The sequence below is a fragment of the Eubalaena glacialis genome, chromosome 9 (genome assembly GCF_028564815.1).
Source record: "Eubalaena glacialis isolate mEubGla1 chromosome 9, mEubGla1.1.hap2.+ XY, whole genome shotgun sequence".
NCBI classification, from domain to species: Eukaryota; Metazoa; Chordata; class Mammalia; order Artiodactyla; family Balaenidae; genus Eubalaena; species Eubalaena glacialis.
In genome coordinates, this window is record NC_083724.1 from 35472897 (window position 1) to 35490197 (window position 17301).

At 50.1% G+C, this 17301-nt stretch overlaps 1 protein-coding gene across 2 annotated transcripts in view; it reads right to left on the minus strand.

Moving 5' to 3' along the window:
- CCDC180 (coiled-coil domain containing 180) overlaps positions 1-13208 on the minus strand; it is a 54845-nt gene extending 41637 nt beyond the window's left edge. The window contains exons 1-9 of one of the 2 annotated variants that reach the window (XM_061201121.1): positions 13125-13208; positions 11549-11739; positions 8689-8777; positions 7510-7619; positions 6381-6509; positions 6166-6276; positions 5951-6046; positions 3908-4071; positions 2434-2553 (exon numbers count right to left, since the gene is read on the minus strand). In XM_061201121.1, coding sequence (XP_061057104.1) covers positions 2434-2553; positions 3908-4071; positions 5951-6046; positions 6166-6276; positions 6381-6509; positions 7510-7619; positions 8689-8777; positions 11549-11739; positions 13125-13193 — 1079 coding nt within the window. In that variant the 5' untranslated portion in view covers positions 13194-13208. The remainder of the gene's footprint in view (positions 1-2433; positions 2554-3907; positions 4072-5950; positions 6047-6165; positions 6277-6380; positions 6510-7509; positions 7620-8688; positions 8778-11548; positions 11740-13124) is intronic. The other variant, XM_061201120.1, reaches the window with a different exon arrangement.
- Positions 13209-17301: the final 4093 nt, after the last annotated feature.

Consider the following 17301-nt stretch of genomic DNA (forward strand, 5'->3'; position numbering starts at 1 on the left):
AAACTGGTGAAATCCGAAAAAGTCTGGTGTTTACTTAATGGGAATGCATCCAAGTTAATTTCTTAGTGTTGACAAGTGTCCACTGGCAGTGTAAGATGACATTAGGGAAACTGGATTAGGAGTATACAGGAATTCTGTGTGTTATCTTTGTAACTTTTCTGTAAATCTAACATTATTCTAAAATGCAAATTTTATTTTTAAAAACTATTTTAAAACTATATGCACATATACTTACTGGGTCCAGGGAAATCCATGGGGATTCTCCTGGGACTTTGGATAACTCCCTCTTGGGGCCCTGGGACTCTTAATAAGACTCCCCACCCCTCTGCCACCACTGCCCACAAGCCTGCAGAGGGCCTGGTATGCGCCGAAACAAGGATCCTCGCCGGGCGTCTGGGGCTCTGGGTTTACAGAGGAAGGCCTGGAGCTCTGGGCCGGGATGGGAGGTGGGCGCTATGTGTGATCCCATATGAGGCAGTTCCATGCAACAGTTCCTCGGGCTTGATTAGAAGGCTCCCTAGCAGCTGCTGACAGGTCAAGGAAGCATAGGTGGTGTCTACCCAGTGTGCTTTGTGGGAGTTGTCCAGACCTCTTTGCACAAACACCACAAACCCAAACCTTCGCTCGACACTCACTGGAATTCTGTGATCAAGGCTTTGCAACTTTACCTTTAAGTTGTGTGTTTAAGCATAGTGTTTGCAATGCTTCCAGACAGTGGGATTATGTCCTGACTTCACCTTTCTATATATCCCCACTGCTGGGTCCTATGTCCTATAAATGTGCTCTTGCCTCTGATTTCTTAGAATTGCCCCCACCTTCCTCCAGGCCAGGTCATATCACACACCCAGCTCCATGCTCTGCCTGCAGACACTGCCATTTTACAGTGTGTCCCAGCTTTGGCCAGAAGCATCAATGAATGCATTTTTCTCCAGGTCTTTGGCCCTGTCTCTCCCCTCCACTCAGGCAGCAGTCAGCCCCACATTCACAGCCTGTATGAGGGATGTGGTGGGGCATAAAAGACATCAGCCTAAAAATCTTTCTGCATTTTGTTTGCAAAAGTCTAAGTTCTTAGGAGAGTCAAGAACATTGTTGAGGAGAAGGCATTTGTGGGAGTGGGCTGACAGCCCTGGGGAGGAGGAGGACGCTGGGGACCAAGACTCTCTCCTCACCCAATAGAAAGGGGCTGGGGGGGAGGTGCAGACACAGCAGGATGGCGGGTGCCTGGCAGTGCCAGCCTGGCAGTACCACCAGCCTACTTCCTGGTGGCACCGTGGGAGCAGCTGCAAGACCCACATCTCTGGACAGCAACGGTTGCCTGGGTGTGAGGACTCAGGGGCTCAGAGCAGCCTCCTCAAGATTCCTGCGTCCAACAGTCTGGAAGCAGCAGCAGTTGCCCAGCTGCATGTGTGTGGACCAAACTGATGACCAGACTCCCACCACCAGGCCTGGCTTTGGGTGGGGTTCCATAACTTTCCCTCAGTGGACAGGATCCCCAAGAAAGGCTAAGTTTTGCCCAGCTTTATGAACAGGGATTCAGAGTCAGAAATAAGTGGAGTCAGAGAAAACAACAAAAGCACTTTTCCTTGTGTTGAGATTTTTATCCACGTTGTTAATGTCACACTGCATGAAAATGTGGCTGCACATGGGGCAGGAGATGCCAATCCTGAGGGAGTCCTTCTGGCTCACGCTGTGGGGGTCCTAATAGTCATTTACGTCCCAGGAGAACTTGAGCTCTGTGGTGGGGAGACGGGAAGAACCTGCATCCCAGCATCACCAGGGTGAAAGGGACCAACGAGGTGCACGGGTCCCAACACATGAAATGTCTTTGCTTTGCAGGACCACACAGGCTCCATCCTGCTGCTGAGGGTGGATGCTACAGGCTCCCCAGACGGTGGGCTTCCAGGGTCTAGAACATTCAGTATGCCCCCGCCAAAGAGCTTATCATGGGATCAGAGGTGGACCCAGGTCTGAGGGAGGCGTCCACAGCCTCTAACAGGTCCCTGTCTGATGGCAGCAGCCTCCTCATCAACCTCCGAGCCTTCAGCTTCATTCATACCCCTCTACCCACCCTCCAAACTGCAGAGCTGATGGAGCCGCTCTGCTCCCCGCTGCCCTCAGGGAAAAGTCTAGCCCCTGACCTGGCCCCTCCTTCCCCCGCTCCCCTCCGACCTCGCCCCTGCCATTACCCTCTTCCAAGCTCTTTGGCAGAGCCACACTAAACTTCTTTCTGCAGCAAATGTGTCATGTGCCCTGCTGCCACTAGGGCTGGGACACCCCAGAACATGGACCCAGGCAACCAGCCCAGGACCAGAGAACTGGGAGATGGCCGGGTCTGGAGGACACCTCAGAAGAAAGGTCAACGCTGAGGACTGTGCCTGCCTCCCCCATGGACCCCCGAAAGGTGCCCCTCCCCAGCAGCCCCTCCTTCTGTACCAGATGGTGCAGAGATGGTCCAGCCGATTTTGCTGCAGGGCGCTCTGGTTCTTAAACATGGTCTCCAACTCCATCTTCACAGCTGGAGGAGTCTGGATCCTTTCACTGGCCATGAACTCACTGGGCGTCCAGACACGTCGGCACCATGCAGAGGAGAGGAGGGGCAAGGTGGATGGGAGAGAAGGGATGAGACCCATGGTAAGAACGTTCAGAACCCTAGCACCCGGACACCACTCCCAGCTCCTTCCCCTCCATCCGGGCCTCTGAGGAAAGGAGGGAGGAAAGAGAGGGAAGGAGAGCGGGGGAGAGAAGAATGGAGGGACCAGCAGGCACAGATCGGGTGTGGGTCCTGACTGTCGCCTCCAGCTCTGTGACCTTGGGCAAGTTGCCCGCGCTGAATCTCAGTTTCCTCTTCTGTAATGGAGCTAATGACAGTACCTTCCTCAAGGAGTACTTGTGAGGACCCAGCAAGATAATGTGAGCAAAGCCCTTAGCACCGTGCCTGGCTCCTGGGAAATGCCCAGGAAATGTCAGCTCCTGCCATCACTGCCGATGATGATTACTGACATCTTAACAACCTCCCAAGCCCAGGCCAAGACCAGGCACTTTCCATACAGCATCTTGTTGACCATCACTGAAACCCTATCGCCAGTTCATCACGACACCTGCAGAAAAAGGCTCTGTATGTTCAAGCCCTTGACCAAGGTCACAGGGAAAGTACAGGTGCAGCCAGACCTCAATACACTTTTCCTTCCTCCCCAGCGTCAGACTCTGGTGCTCTCCATCTAGAAATGCGGGTGTACAGATGGGCCTCCCACCCCCACGGCTGCAGCACAGACAGATACTCTTTGGTGTCCTCAGACATCTTGGTCCCAAGAGTCCCTTTCTTAGCAAAAGAAAGCCTTCCTTATTGGCCAAAAGCTCCAGGACCCTTGTGTCAGTATTAACAAAAGTGCCATCTGGTGGAGGAAGCTTGGAGATGGGCCCTCTCTTCACCCTGCCTCCCATGGGTAAAACCTGCTACCACAGGGTGGGAAGTGTCCCAAGCCTGAGGGATGGCCATTCTCCTTGGCCCAGTAATAGTAAAGAGTGGACAGTGGGCAGATAATCAGACTAACATTTTCAAACAATTTGTACAGTGCTCAGAAAATGCTTATGAGAAAATGTGTATGAAGAAAATAAGATACAAATCTACATGCACAGTATGGGTCTAAAAAAGCCTGGGAGAAAATATACCAAAATATCAGCTGTGCTTCTCACTGTGGTGAGGAATTAATGGTGATTTTTAATTTCTTCCTTATACTTTTATCTATTTTGACTTTTAAAAAAGAGCACCTATTACTTTTACCACCAGAAAAAGCAAGAGCATTTTAAAGTAACAACAAAGGGAGAGAGAATGTGCCCCCCTCGCCCGCCTATGCTGCCGCCCAGGGGGGCAGGGGGGGAGCCTTGGGTGGTGTGGGCAGCCACCGACCTGAAACCCTGCACCAGGTCCTCCTTCTTGAGAGCCTTCCAGGCATCCACCAGGCCCTGCCAGCGGCGGTGGCCATCGAGCTCCTGCTGCAGCGTGGCCTCCATCAGGTTGACAAACAGCTGGGCGAGGGCCCTCCGGTTGCCCAGCAGGGCATGGTTTATGATCTGCAGTCACAGGTGGGCAGGCTCTAGATAGAGCGGGGGCTCTCCAAGGTCAGAACAAGGCTCAGTTGGAGAGGGGGCTGGTGAGCTGCGGGCCGAGGGCCGAGCAGGGCCGTGGCAGAGTCTGAGGAGTACTGTGGGGTCGCTGGGCACTCAAGGAAGCTGCCTGGGGCTCAGCAGCTACGGACATGACAAGGGTCTTTCCTGAAGGCTTAACCATGAACCCTGACCACGTGAGTTTCAACCCAGCTCCAAGGCCACCTCAGATTGTTTGTTTCAAAAGGTGATTCTAAGTTCACTGGAGTTAAGCACTTCAGCAAGCTTTCAGTGTTTAACTGTTTTTTTATAAATTGGTTCCAAAAGCAGAGCGCTCATGCTACCAGGGACCAGCCACATATGGTTGTGATGAGAACCAGTACCCAATTACCAAATGACATCAGTGCTAGAACATTCTTTGGCAGTCCTCCCAGCGGACCTCACCAGGGCACCTTTGGCATGGCAGTCGGGACGATTCTTCACTGTGTGACACTGTTCTGCCATTTAGCCTCTCCACCCCCTTAAATGAGAGCAGCCTCTCCCAAGTCCCCCAGGGACTGGGACAGCCAAAAATGCCCCACACATGTCCCAAAGCCCTCTATGCACTGCCCTGGGGCAAGGGTGAGAACCACCAAGCTCAGCAGGCAGAAATTTCAGTAACAATTTTCACTGAAAGCCGAGGTTTGATGCCGGCTGTTCCCAGAGGGGGGGCATCGGCAAGTATCTCCTGAACCTCCAATTCCGTAGCCATAATGTAAAGATAACGCTATTTACAGCACAAGGAATTGGTGAAGTTAAATGAGATAGATGCACACAGAGCAAGTAGAAAGTGCCAGTTGTTATGCATACAATAAACACAGGAGTCAAACGCCGAAACATAAGTGGGACACTGCTAACTCCGACTCCCCTAATCGATCAAATGGTTCAAAGTTAGGAACTCCTGCTTGTCTCAAAATGAGAGCGGCCACTGCTGCGTCCTCTTATGTCATCCTCCCACCAAGTACTGGTGTTTAAGTATCACTATCCTCATTTTATGGACACGGAGTTCCAGGTGCTGGGGCTGAGTAATTTCGGGAACTTTCATGTCTGGGCAGTGGAGAGGGGGGTCTGTGCTCACTCTCTGCCTGTGCTTTGTCCAGGACCCCAAGGCACAGACCTGGGCTGGAGCCCATCTGTGATTCTGAACACTGTACCCTGCGCGCTGCCAGGAGGCCCGTTAACCGGCAAGCCCAGCTTTCTGTACAGGACCTAGAAACCTATGCAAGTAGGTAGCCAAAAGAAGTGTCGTTTCATGAACAACCTTGATTTTCTTGTATATTTTTTATCCCAAAGGAAGCACCTGGAGGAGGCTGAGGGTGTGGACAGAGAAGCAGTGGGGACAGAGCCAGAGGAGCAGGCATGGTTCAGCAATAGACAGACAGCAGGAGGAAAGACAAGAACCACTAGAAAAACTAGGCATACAGAGCATGCTGCGGTCACTTATGAGTGCACACACCACCCTGAGACCACAACAGTTGTGAGATCACGCCTCTGTCTTGTAGCACACATAGCATTGCACATGGTGGCTGAGACACGGCCCCGTAGGTGCTCATAAAATTAGCACTGGTCACATTGATGACACAGTATTAGGTTAACTGGGATGAACATGGCAGGGAAGTATAAAATGTACTAGAGAGATTTCTATTGAAAATACTTAACAAAGACTCTAGTTCTGAACTCAAGTAGCCAACCTGAGTTACTTGGAAATGTTATATATAAGAAGCCCATCATTCCTGAGACCCAGGCTCTAGGGCATCCTGGGGTCCTGCTCCCACGGGCTGATCCCCTGCACGTGAAAACCACTCACCATGGCTTCTTTATTGATCAGCCTGTACACGTCGGGCTGCATGAGGTAGGAAGTTTTCTCTATGATTTCCACATATTTCTTCAACACACTTTTTAGCTAGAAATGACAAGGCACCACAGTGAGTGACTCCCTTCTCCTGGAGAACTAAAAACAGGTGATGACTCATAAATCCCACGAGTGAAAATCACCAAGAGCACATCTGGAGGCCAACTCACTTTATCTGCCCGGGAGAACTCAAGTGAGTGCAGCGTCTTGTCCAGCTCCTTGATCTCCTGCTTCTGGAGCAGGAACTTCTCGGCCACCTGATCCCGCAGCTCTAACAGGGTCTGTGCCAAGAAGTTTGGGTCAGGCTGGGAGAACAGGTGGCAGGGAAGAAAGGAGCAGGAGCAGGACACAGGTGGGGCAGGTACCGCCTCGAGGGGACCCCTACTTGGATGGTGTAATCTTCAAGGTTGCTGTCGTTTTCCACCTTTTCGAAGAGATTGTTGATGTCTTCGTCAGACTCAGCCAGCTTTTTTAAAAGAAGGGCTCCTGGCTCCAAGATGAGAGGTTCCATTTCCTAAAACAGGCCAGGAGGGCGAGGGCTATGGTATCAACACCCCTGGGACAGGAAGGACCCCCCCCCCCAACCCTATAGTAGGGAAGTGCCAGCTGCGGTCCTCTCTCAAAAATAGTAACTCTTACCTAGACCTAAAGAGTTCAGATTTACTAATTGTTCACAGCCAGAGCACTAGGGCAGCACTATTCGGGACACACGTCATGTGTGAGCCCTTGTCCTCAGACTCACTTGGTCCTCATCATAGCCTGCAAAGTACGTGCTGACCTTATGCCTGGCCCATGGTTGGAGCTCAACAAATATTCATTAAAGAAGTGGCCAGTGAAATAATTCCAAGAGTACTTCAGATGAGGAAACTGAGGCTCAGTTCAGTTGTGTGACCAAAGCCACTGAGCTCATGGTGACAGCAGAGCTCAAGTCCAGTTGGGATACATTAGGAAAGTGATAAGCTGGCAGGGGGAGCACCTTCTTGGTGCTTTGGGTCTACGGCCAGCTCCTGGAATCCAGGGAACTCAGGGAGAAAGTGGTGAGTGTGATCCGGGGCCCAGAGAGGACCCGAAAGGGCAAAGAAGGGTCTCACTTAGGCAATATTCCAGGGATTAGTCTGGTTAGAGGTCTCTGGAGAGGAACAGGGAGCCAACTGGGGGTAGTGCCTAAGGGTCAGGCCGTTTGGCCCCTTGTTAGTAGGACTGAGCAGGGAGATCAAAGACTGGGCATTAGCATCAGATCCAGAGTCCAGTTCCCACTTGGCCCTTACGTGCCAAATCAGGCAGGACTTTCTGGGCCTCACCTGTAAATTGGAGGTTATAACAGTACCTGACATATAGAGTTCTGCTCATAATCAGAACTTGTAGCAAGCCATCCAAACATGGCTACTACGATTCTGTCTACACCTGGTGAGCCACTGAGGACCTGGGAGGAGGGGCGGTGGGCGCTGTGCGGAGTCCACCCTCCCCTTGGAGTGGCCCAGGAACAGAAGGCGAGCGACAGGGAGAATTCTCACCATCCCAATCTGAGCGATCTCCTCCTTAAAGCTCGCCAGAGCACTCTCACAGCCCCTCCTCTTGTAATCCCCTTGCCCTTGAAGGGTGATGGTGCTGATCCTCTCAGGAACTGGGGGAGAACAACGGAGGTGATGAGGTTGCCCTCAGAGCTCCAAGGTGAAGTCAGAGTACCCAGGAAAAGACAGCAAGGCAGCAAGTGCCTGGGTTCAGGAGATGGCCCCCCAAAGCAGGCCGGCAGTGTCAGAAACTTAAGGCAAAAGAAGGTGATCCCTAAGTGCTGTAGGGAATTAAGTCTTGCATATACAGTTAAATGCTCAAAAAAAGTTCCAAATGGTATGTATAGAATAGGAACATTTAGGGTTTTTTTAAAAAGTTTTATAGAAGAAAATACATACACAGATAAGAATTACCAACACTTATCTGCACTTACCATTCACCAGGTATTGTTCTAAATCAGTTACTCCTCAGGATGAAGTCAAGAGGCAGGTTCTATTACCGGCCCCATCCTACAAGTGAGGACACTCAGGCATGGGGGTCCAAGAACAAAGGCAGTCAGAGGCTCGGCAGGGGTTGGCATGTGGGCCCTCTGCTCTAGGGTCTGTGAGCTCACCCTGCGCTCTGATGTCCTCTGAATACAGGTGGGACCCGGGGCACTATGTGATTTCATGGGCGGTGGGCACTCTTGGGCGGAGAAAGGGTGTTATTGTGGAGGCGGAGTTTTCACCTTCTGCTTTATCTCCTTCCTTTTTCTATAGTGAGCATGTATTACTTTTTTAATCACAAAGAAAAAGAGCCTCCATATCTGGATAAAGTCAAACCAGGGTAATGTGATACGAAGGAAGACAATGTAGATTGAAAAATCCTCCTGTGAAATCACAGAAGAGCGAGCTACAGCCTTTACCAAATGGTTTCATCAGGAAATGCTGACTGTGCAGGCAGCCCCTCCTCCCCCCCCAGCTCCCTGCGCTGGGGAGAAGGTTCAGGGGAAACGCTTCAGAGGCAAAGGCCCAGGGGAGAGGGGCGGGGCGGAGAGGTGGGTTCCGGGAAGGCCCTCTATGATGCTGAGCAGAGGAACAGCGGGACCTTCAGGTGCTTCTACATTAGCGCTTCCAGGAGCTCCCCACAGAGCGCTCTCTGGCCCAGGCCATGCCTGCCCTCACGCCTGAACAGAGGCTCACCGGCGGTGTCTGTGAGGCCCCGCACTTCTCTGGCAGCAATGCTGTTCTCACTCTCTTGAGCTTTTTCCTTCTTGGCTATTTCCTTTTCCCTGAGGCACAAGCAGAGGAAAACAATAACCAACACCCCCCCCCTCCCCGCCCCGCACTGCTCCCCTCCAGGGTAGCTCTGGGTCTCCAGAGAGACCCTGGGAATTGGTAATAGTCCGGGCCCACTGATTCCAGAATGCCCTGAGGATGTGCCCCCAACAAACACTGCCTGGGCATCTGCTGCCAGCAGGCACCACAGTCCTCAGATGAGAAGCTGGGGTCTGCCCTCAGGGATCTTGCTCCATTCTGGCTGCGCAACAAGTGTGAGTGGTGGGCAGGAGCCATTTTCCACATGTGGAAACTGAGGGCCACAAGGGGCCTGGCCAACCTGGGAAAGCCAGACTGGGGCCGAGCATTCAGCACGCTCCTCATTTGCTTCTTCAACAACCCATCCTATGAGGCAGCCGGGGTGACCCTGTTGTCCAGGATGGGGGATGAGGGAGGCAAGTCACTGGACAAAGTGGCGCTGGGATTCCCAGATCCCTGCATGTGACGCCAAGGTCCATGGTTCATGGGGTCTGAGTGTGGGAGGAGAGAGCTGGGATCCCAGGACAAACTATCTCAGCAGGGAGCACCAGGTGGCTGAGCATGACCTCAGCTTTGGAATAAAAATCCCTTAATGTGTTGTCCACAGGGCAAGCACCACAGAAATGCAGCAGTTCTCAGTGACGCTTGCCATTCCTCGGGGCCCTGACATGTGCAACACTTTCCAGACTTTTTCTTATGTAGTCCTCATGGCACACCTACCACCAAGGAAGACTGCAGGGCCTGGGTGGCAGCTGATGGGGCCCAGGCTGGCCCTCCAGAGGTGGGTCTCTCAGCCTTGTCAACCAAATGCCCCTGGACTAAGGCGGCCCCACTGGAGCCTGGGTGCCCCGACTATGGGAGCTGCTAATGGCTCTGGCTTCTTGGCCACTTGCCCCAGGAGCTTGGGGGCTTGGTTTACACTAGTGGTGATCTACCCGTACCCCGAGTTTCTCTTCCACCCACCAGAGGTCCTGTCCTGTGTGAATGAATGCACAAGTTGACCGGTTTGGCTGGCCGAATTTTCAAGAAGGGGACAAGGCACCCCAGAGAGGTGCTGATGCTGAGTCAGTGATCCCAGTCGCTTTGAGGGTGGCAGGGCCTGGTAGGTTATAAGCACATCTCTCTTCTTGTATCCAGAGCAGAGCTGGCCTTGTCTGTCTGTGCCAGGAAGCCAGCACAGCGCCAGAGCCCTCCATGAGAAGTGCCTTTCCCCAGTGTCCTGTGGGTGCCAAGAGTGCCTGACTGATGTTATATCCAGTTATGGGGAGGATGGGTGGTTCTAGGCTAAACTCTGGGGAGGAGGGGACCCTCGGGAAGCACAGGGAGATGTCAGGAGACCCTGAGTCTGGTAGAAAACAGGTCAGCTGAGAGGGGCCTGGGACCCTTGTAGGAGCCAGAGTCACAGCCAGGCTGCACAAGACTATCCTCCCAGGAGGTGGGAGGGAGTATGGTCAGGTTCCAGCTGTGTGTGCCTCTGGATCCCTGCATGGGGCATCAGGGACAGGGCTGGAGAATGCTGGCCTCCAGTCTGTGCCTGGGTGGCCAGTGGGTTTGCCCAGCTATTCAGGGTGCTGAGTGTCAGAAGCCTCAGGGGACCTTTTCCTGGGAAAACTCAAAGGGCAGGGCAGAGACTTTTACCCAGTCAATCCCTGCTCCAATGGGGGTTAAAAGGAACACAAAGGCAGATACAGCAGGACTGACTTCCTGTCCCAGAGTCCGAGACTCGAGAAGGTTTATGGCTGGTGCAGAGCTTGACGAGCCTAAGGGAAGCCCAGCTCCTGCTACATTCTCCAAAGTGCCCCGTGAGGAAGCACTTTTCCTTTTCCTTTCCGTTCCTTTCTCCCTGCTTGAGGAGTCTAAGCTCAGGGAGCTGAAATGGCATGCTCAGGAATCTCAAGTTCAACTTCTGAACTCAGAAGTTCAGAAGGAACTCCTGATCTCCCTGTCCCAACCCCACTTGCTCCCATCACAGGGAATGGCACTTCTGCTGTCCACCCAAGCGCTCAGGCCAGAGACCTAGGACTCTCAGGAGCCCTCTCCTCCCACCCAATCTGTCACCTAGTCCCAAGGGTTCTGCCTCCAAAATAAACCTGAAGTGCCCTGTGTCCCTCTCACAGCCCCACCGAGTTTGCGTGGACTGTGGTGGCCTCCTCCCTGGCCTCCCTGCCTTTCCTTGCAGCCCCCCACATTCTACACACCGCACAACCTGAAGGCCTTAAAAATGCAAATCAGCTGTTCACTTCAGTACAGTCCAAAATACGGACTGTGGCCTGCAAGTCTCTCCTGGCCTCATCTCCCACCCCTCTCCGCAGGCCCGCTGACTTCTTCAGCCTTCTGGAACAGATAAGCTGGTACTGTCTCAGAGCCCTGCTCCATGTTTCCTTTCCTCATCCTCTCATCTCAGCTGAGGCCCCTCCTCAGACAGCTTTCCTGGCTCCTGTCCCACCACGCTGTCCTCGGTGTCAGAGCCTTCCCCCCTTTGGGGAGACCTGCTTATTTATGTACTGTTGAAGCCTCAAGTTCCAGAAGGTTGGGATCCACATACCCAGTGCCCAGCGAGGGAGAGGGCGGAAGAGAGGGAGAAGCAAACAATCCTGCAAAGTAGGTGTTATTACCTCTCTCTCTCAGGGGAGGTACCTGGGACTTCATTCCTATCTGGTATTCATCTTGTGTGAGCTCTTTTTGAGTTTTTGAAAATTCTGACCACCCCTAGTGTGTGGGATGTGGCCTGGACAGCAGGACCTACCTGTAGAGAACAGGGTTTTCTGTGACCCAGTCATTGGGTAGGCTGTGCACCCACTTCCGCTGCCGAGGAGACATCATCTCTCCTTCACGAATATCCATCTTCTTCATCAAGAGCTTCCTGCCATCCTTTGGGGCCATGGAATGCTCCATAGCTCGCTTCCTGGTGGATGCCAGGGAGTGGACCAGCTGTACCTAAATCCAGGAAGATCCAGGTTAGGGGGATCAGAACTGCAGACTCTCCAGCACCCAGGCTGACTGTGCTGTCTTAGAAGGTCAAGTGGGAGCTGGCCAGCAGGAAGGCACTTTGAGGGAGGCCTGCAACCCCAGGGCACACCCCATGCAGGTGGGCTCTCCCCTCCCCATATCAGTCATTCAGCCATTTCTAGGAGGGCATCTTTTAAGAAATTTTAATGAGGACCAAGATGCTCATCCCCGCATTTTTATAATCACAAGGAATTGGAAAAATGGAACTGTCCAACAATAGGAGATTGGTTGAGTAAACCCAGTATGTCCCTTCAGTTGAATGTTAGGAATTTATTAAAAATGAGACTTACAAAGGATTTTTTATGACATGAGGAAATGCTCAGGATATGATATACCATAAAATATATCAATTAAGAGCATAAATTAGGGGAGTTCCCCGGTGGCCCACTGGTTAGGATTCCAGGCTTTCACTGCCATGGCCCGGGTTCAATCCCTGGTCAGGGAACTGAGATCCCGCAAGGAGCGTGGAGGGGCAAAAAAAAAAAAAGAAAAGTATAATTAAAATTATAACCAAAATTATACATTATAATCTCAAAACTTTAAATGCATGGAGAAATGACGAGGAGAAAATAACCCAAACGTTAAGAATGGTTGCTTCTAGGGAGCAGGATCATGTGAGTAATTTGTTTCTTTATGCTATTATAATTTCCAAGCCTTCCACAGAGAGCATTATTTAGGGCTCAAAGTAGGAATAAAAATCCCTTTTAAATAAGCAGTACAGAACTTCAAAGGCAGGGTTTGAGTCTGTGTGTTTCTTTTAAGATATTGTTTCATCTGTGCAGTTTTTTACAGATGACAAGGCAATGCCAACAACCTATATGGCTGTCAAGAGGGCATTATTACCTTAATAAATTATGGGAAGTCCTAGGTCAAAAACTAGGCAGCCACTAAACATCGTGAAGTTCGTGAATGTGCAGTGACACGGAAAGGTCTCTGGGATACTTTAACCAGGGAAAAAGTAGGTTTTAAGACACTGCTATAGAATCAAACCCAGTTTTTAAACAGAAAAATTAGAAATGCTTTCATGCTAGGTAAAAGCTCCAGGACACCCAACGGCTAATTCTGGCTATTTCTGAGTAATTTAAATTAAATTAAATTTAATTTAATTTTAATTTTCTAATTTTCAGAAACAGACATTCTAATTTTGTATCCTTACATTTCAGGAGCCAATAAGAATTATTTTTAATCTAAGCAATTTCAAAGCCCTTATTTCATTAGATTCCAGGCAAGGAAGTCTTCAGAGGGAGGGAAGTTTCCAGGGGGCTGGAGGGAAGGGGGGAGCAGGAAAAGGGGGAACAGAAGAACAGGCTTACCTCAGCCTCGAAGATCTGCTGGTAGACCTTCCCGCTGGGAATTTGGGTCACCTTCCCCACTGAGGACATCTTAGCCTCTGGCTGGACACCCCTGCAGGGAAGCTGTTGTCTGGGGTTTGGTCTCTATTAGACCCAGACGGATACTGACAAACCTCCCCCTACCCCTCCGAGGACAAGTCCTCCCCCGAGGACAAGGCTCCCCGGGCAGACAGGCTGGCCGGGTCCACCGGGGCTGAGACTCCTCTACCCTGGGAGAAAGCATCAGGGCCCCTCTCAGGCCTCAGGGTTTTTACTTTAAAAGAAGAGGGGGAGGGGTGCGAAGAAGCAAAAGGGAAAGAAACCTCAGGCAAGAACCTAACTCGAACTCACTGAGAAGGTCGGCTCTCCCAGCCACGCCAGGCGCAAATCCGAGACTGACTTTGGGGACAAAGAATAATAGCTATTGCTTGTGCTTCACTCTCTCAAGCTCTTCCGGGAAAAGTCAACGTGCCCAAGGTATCAGCTGGGATTTCAACCCGGCCTTGAACCCCCAACTGGTGCAGAACGCGGTTCGAGGACTTCCCCTGCACCCCTCCCCCTCCCCCAACAAAGGACACCTGGGTAGGAGGACGTGACGGGAGGGAGCGGCCTGATTCTGGCCACGCTCATTAGGCACCTACTGAATGCTGAGAAGCCCAGCAGGCTCCTCTCACGCCTGCCCCACAAGCCCATCAAGGAGCAGGGGCAGTCTCAGGGCAGGCCCTCTAAGCCCCGCCAAGTGGAGGGAGGCCCTGCGCCCAGGGACCCGGCCGCGCCCGCACCTGCACCAGCAGAAAGCACCACTCAAGTCCAACCTCAGCTGCAACTAGACACACTTGGTCTCCAAGGCAACGCAGAGGGGCGGGAGCTCCGTTGGCCCCGCCCTCACGCACTTTCCCAGGAGGAGGCGGGTTGCCCTTAGCGACGGGGAGCCTCCCTCGTGGAGTAGTGAAATTCCTGCCAGTTTCTCTGTGCAGGGGATACCTCAGGGCTGGCAGGAGCATCCAGAGCAGCACATTGAATATTCCGAAAACTAGCAGGAGACAGGAGATGCATCTCTGAGCCACTGCGGTCAAGAAAAACCATCCTATCTTCTTTGTCTTGGTTAAAACCAATCTCTGCTGGGAAGTAGCATAAAGTAGTGCGTGGCTATAAATAAGTGGAAAGCATCTCTAAAAGAGACCATCTCTTTCTCAGACTAAAAGAGGTTGAAGGGCTCAGAATCCAGGCCTCAGGCTTGAATGGAATTATAATTAAAAGGCTAATTTATGTGACTCTTTGAGTTCCATTCACCCAACTCACCACTGCTGCATAACCCTCCTAAAATACAGCTCTGATGTACCCACTCTCCTGCTCAAAAGGCCCTCACCAGCTCTGCAGCCCCTACCAAACCCAGCCCACAGTCCCTAGATGACCTCAGAGGCCCCCCACATCTGGTTCCCGCCCTGACTCTCCCTGCTTCAGCAAACTCCTCACTGTTCCTGCAACTGCCACTGCCCCCTGCCCTTCCTCACCCTGCTCCTCTGCTGGGATCCTTCTGTTTCCACACACCCCAAAGCCACCCATACTTCCAGCCACTACCAGTGACAAGATCCCACCCACTCACTCTGACCCTCATCTCCCTTTCCTCACCTCGTCACCTCTCCTTTCCCTGAACGTGCTTGTACGTTGGTCGCTGTCAAATGCAGGAGTTCAGGGCATCCTACTGGAAGGGGTTTTCTGAGGGGCAGGTGTGCCCTCCTAACTTTTGTCCAGCTTCGACTGCCCTCAGCAGTGTCCTGCACATTATTCAGAAACACTGAGTGCTCCCTGGTAAATGCACGAATGCCCGGAGTGTCCTGGTCTGACTCTGCCAGAGTTGGCTCTTTCCCACACACGCACCCAGAGTCCTGCATGGCCAGGGCTGAAGATACTTGTGGCTGACACTGAACTTGGTGAGGGTTTCCTATAGGTGTGGGGTTCCTGACTCCTCAGAGAATCCCTCCCCTCAGCAGGGATCCCTGTCCCAATTGCTCATAAATGCTCCCTATGACAACTCCCTTGAATAAGTGATCATTCTGTCCAGACTAGTTTCAGAAATTAAGAAACAGTGAGTAGAAACCCTTTTATTCCCCTTCTTTGGTCCCAGGTTTTATTAACAAGGTGAAATATTGTAACAAGTGATTGGACTAATTTTAGCTGGAAAAAGAGAAAGTATATTTAAGTGAGGTTGGGGTGAAAAACACAATAAAAAATAGGAAATGTCCAGGAATTATTTGCAGTTAGCGAGATCTCTGTCTTGTCTAAGAGGCCCTGTTGGCTTGGCCCTTCTACATCAGAAACTGTGTTTTCCCTGCTCAGATAGATGCTTTCTGGGTTCCAATTTCTGGCACATCTATAATGTGGTTCTTTTTTTAATATATGGATATACATTTGTAGGCATGGATTATCAGGTACAGTGTTTTGTTCTGAGTAAGCAACACACATTGTTTAAAATAGAAAAAAAAACTGAATGGAGAAAATAAAAATAACCCATAATATCACCACTAAGAATTTACCTCCCTTAATTCCCAAGTTTCTGGGCCTTTGTATTTGAGTTCGGTTCAAACATGGAAATTTGTGTTTGGCTTTTAGACGGCATTTGTATTACCCTCCTAACTCTACAATGTTATAACTGGAAAGACTAACCAGCTAGAGATCATCTGGTGAATCCACCTCCCGTGTTAGAGATGGGCAAGGAGGTGAGAGACAGGGAATGGAAGGAGTGAAGCCAAGCCTTTGGACTCTTTTTCCTGCACTTCAACATCATATCTTCCCCCTCAGTCTTCACTTTGAAAATGTCTCTTGACTTGAACCTCATCCTCTTTCTTCCTCTTTCACAGTCCATCGTCCATCTTCTCCATAGTCCATAGAAAGAAAACCAACAAGGACCACCTCAAGAGCTAATATTTATTGAGAGGTTTTAACACTCTCAATAACTATGAGAGGGGTACTGTAATTAGATGAAGAAACTGAGGCTCAGAGAGTTGGTAACTTGGCCAAGATCTCCAAGATAGGAAGTGATTAAATCCAGGATATGAATCTCGACCATGTAATTCCAGAGTTTTGAACCAAACACTATGTCATCTGACCTTGGGACTAACCAGAAAAAAAGTTCTGGATCCAACTAATAGGATTTGTGTGTTGAACTATAGCACACATACCGAAAAGTATGGAAATCATAAGTGTATGGATTAATATATTATCCAGTGGGAATACACCTGGTAACCAGTACCCACAAGAAATAGAACATTACCAGCTCTCCAGGAGCCCCCTTTATGTACCCATCCCAAGTCACTGCCCTCTCCTCCCCAAGGGTAACAAATATTCTAACTTATGAATGTTTTGCTTGTTTTTGAACTTAAATGGAATAATACAGAATGTACCCTTTTATGTTGGACTTCTTTCATTATGTTTGTAAGTTTCAAACATATTTTTGAATGTGGCTGTAGTTCATTTTTATTTCTGTATATCATCCCATTACCAAAAAATATAACCCATCGTATTTATCCTTTCTATTATTGATGCACATTTGGGTGGTTTCCAGTTTAGAGAATTACCAAATAATGCTGCTCTGAACATTCTTTTGCATGGTGAACATATGTAGGCATTTCTATTTCTATTTTATTTCTATTCATATTTTCATATACTTAAGGCTATTCACATTTGTTTTTCCGTGAACTGTGGGTTCATGTCTTTTGCCAGTTTTTCTACTGTGTGTCTGTTCTTTTTCTTATCAATTTCTAGGAACTGTTTGTATATTGGGCATGTAAGCCCCTTTGTAATATGAATTACAAATATTCACAGTTTATCATTTCTTCCTTTTTATTATGATGGTTTGGGTTGGGTTTTTTTGGTGTTTTTATTTGTTTGTTTGTTTTGCTATGTATTGTTAAGATGTTACTTCTCCCCAAATTGATCCATAGATTTATACAATCACAATAAAGTATCTCAGCAGATGTCTGGTGGACACTGACTATTTGATTTCCAAAATTTTGATTTCAAAATTTGTATTCTTGGTACAAATGGCCAAGAATAGTCAAGACAATCTCAAAGAAGAATAAACTTGAAGGGCTTACACGACCAGATATTAAGCCTTAGAATAAAGTTACAATCATCAGGGCAATGTGCTGTAGTAGCG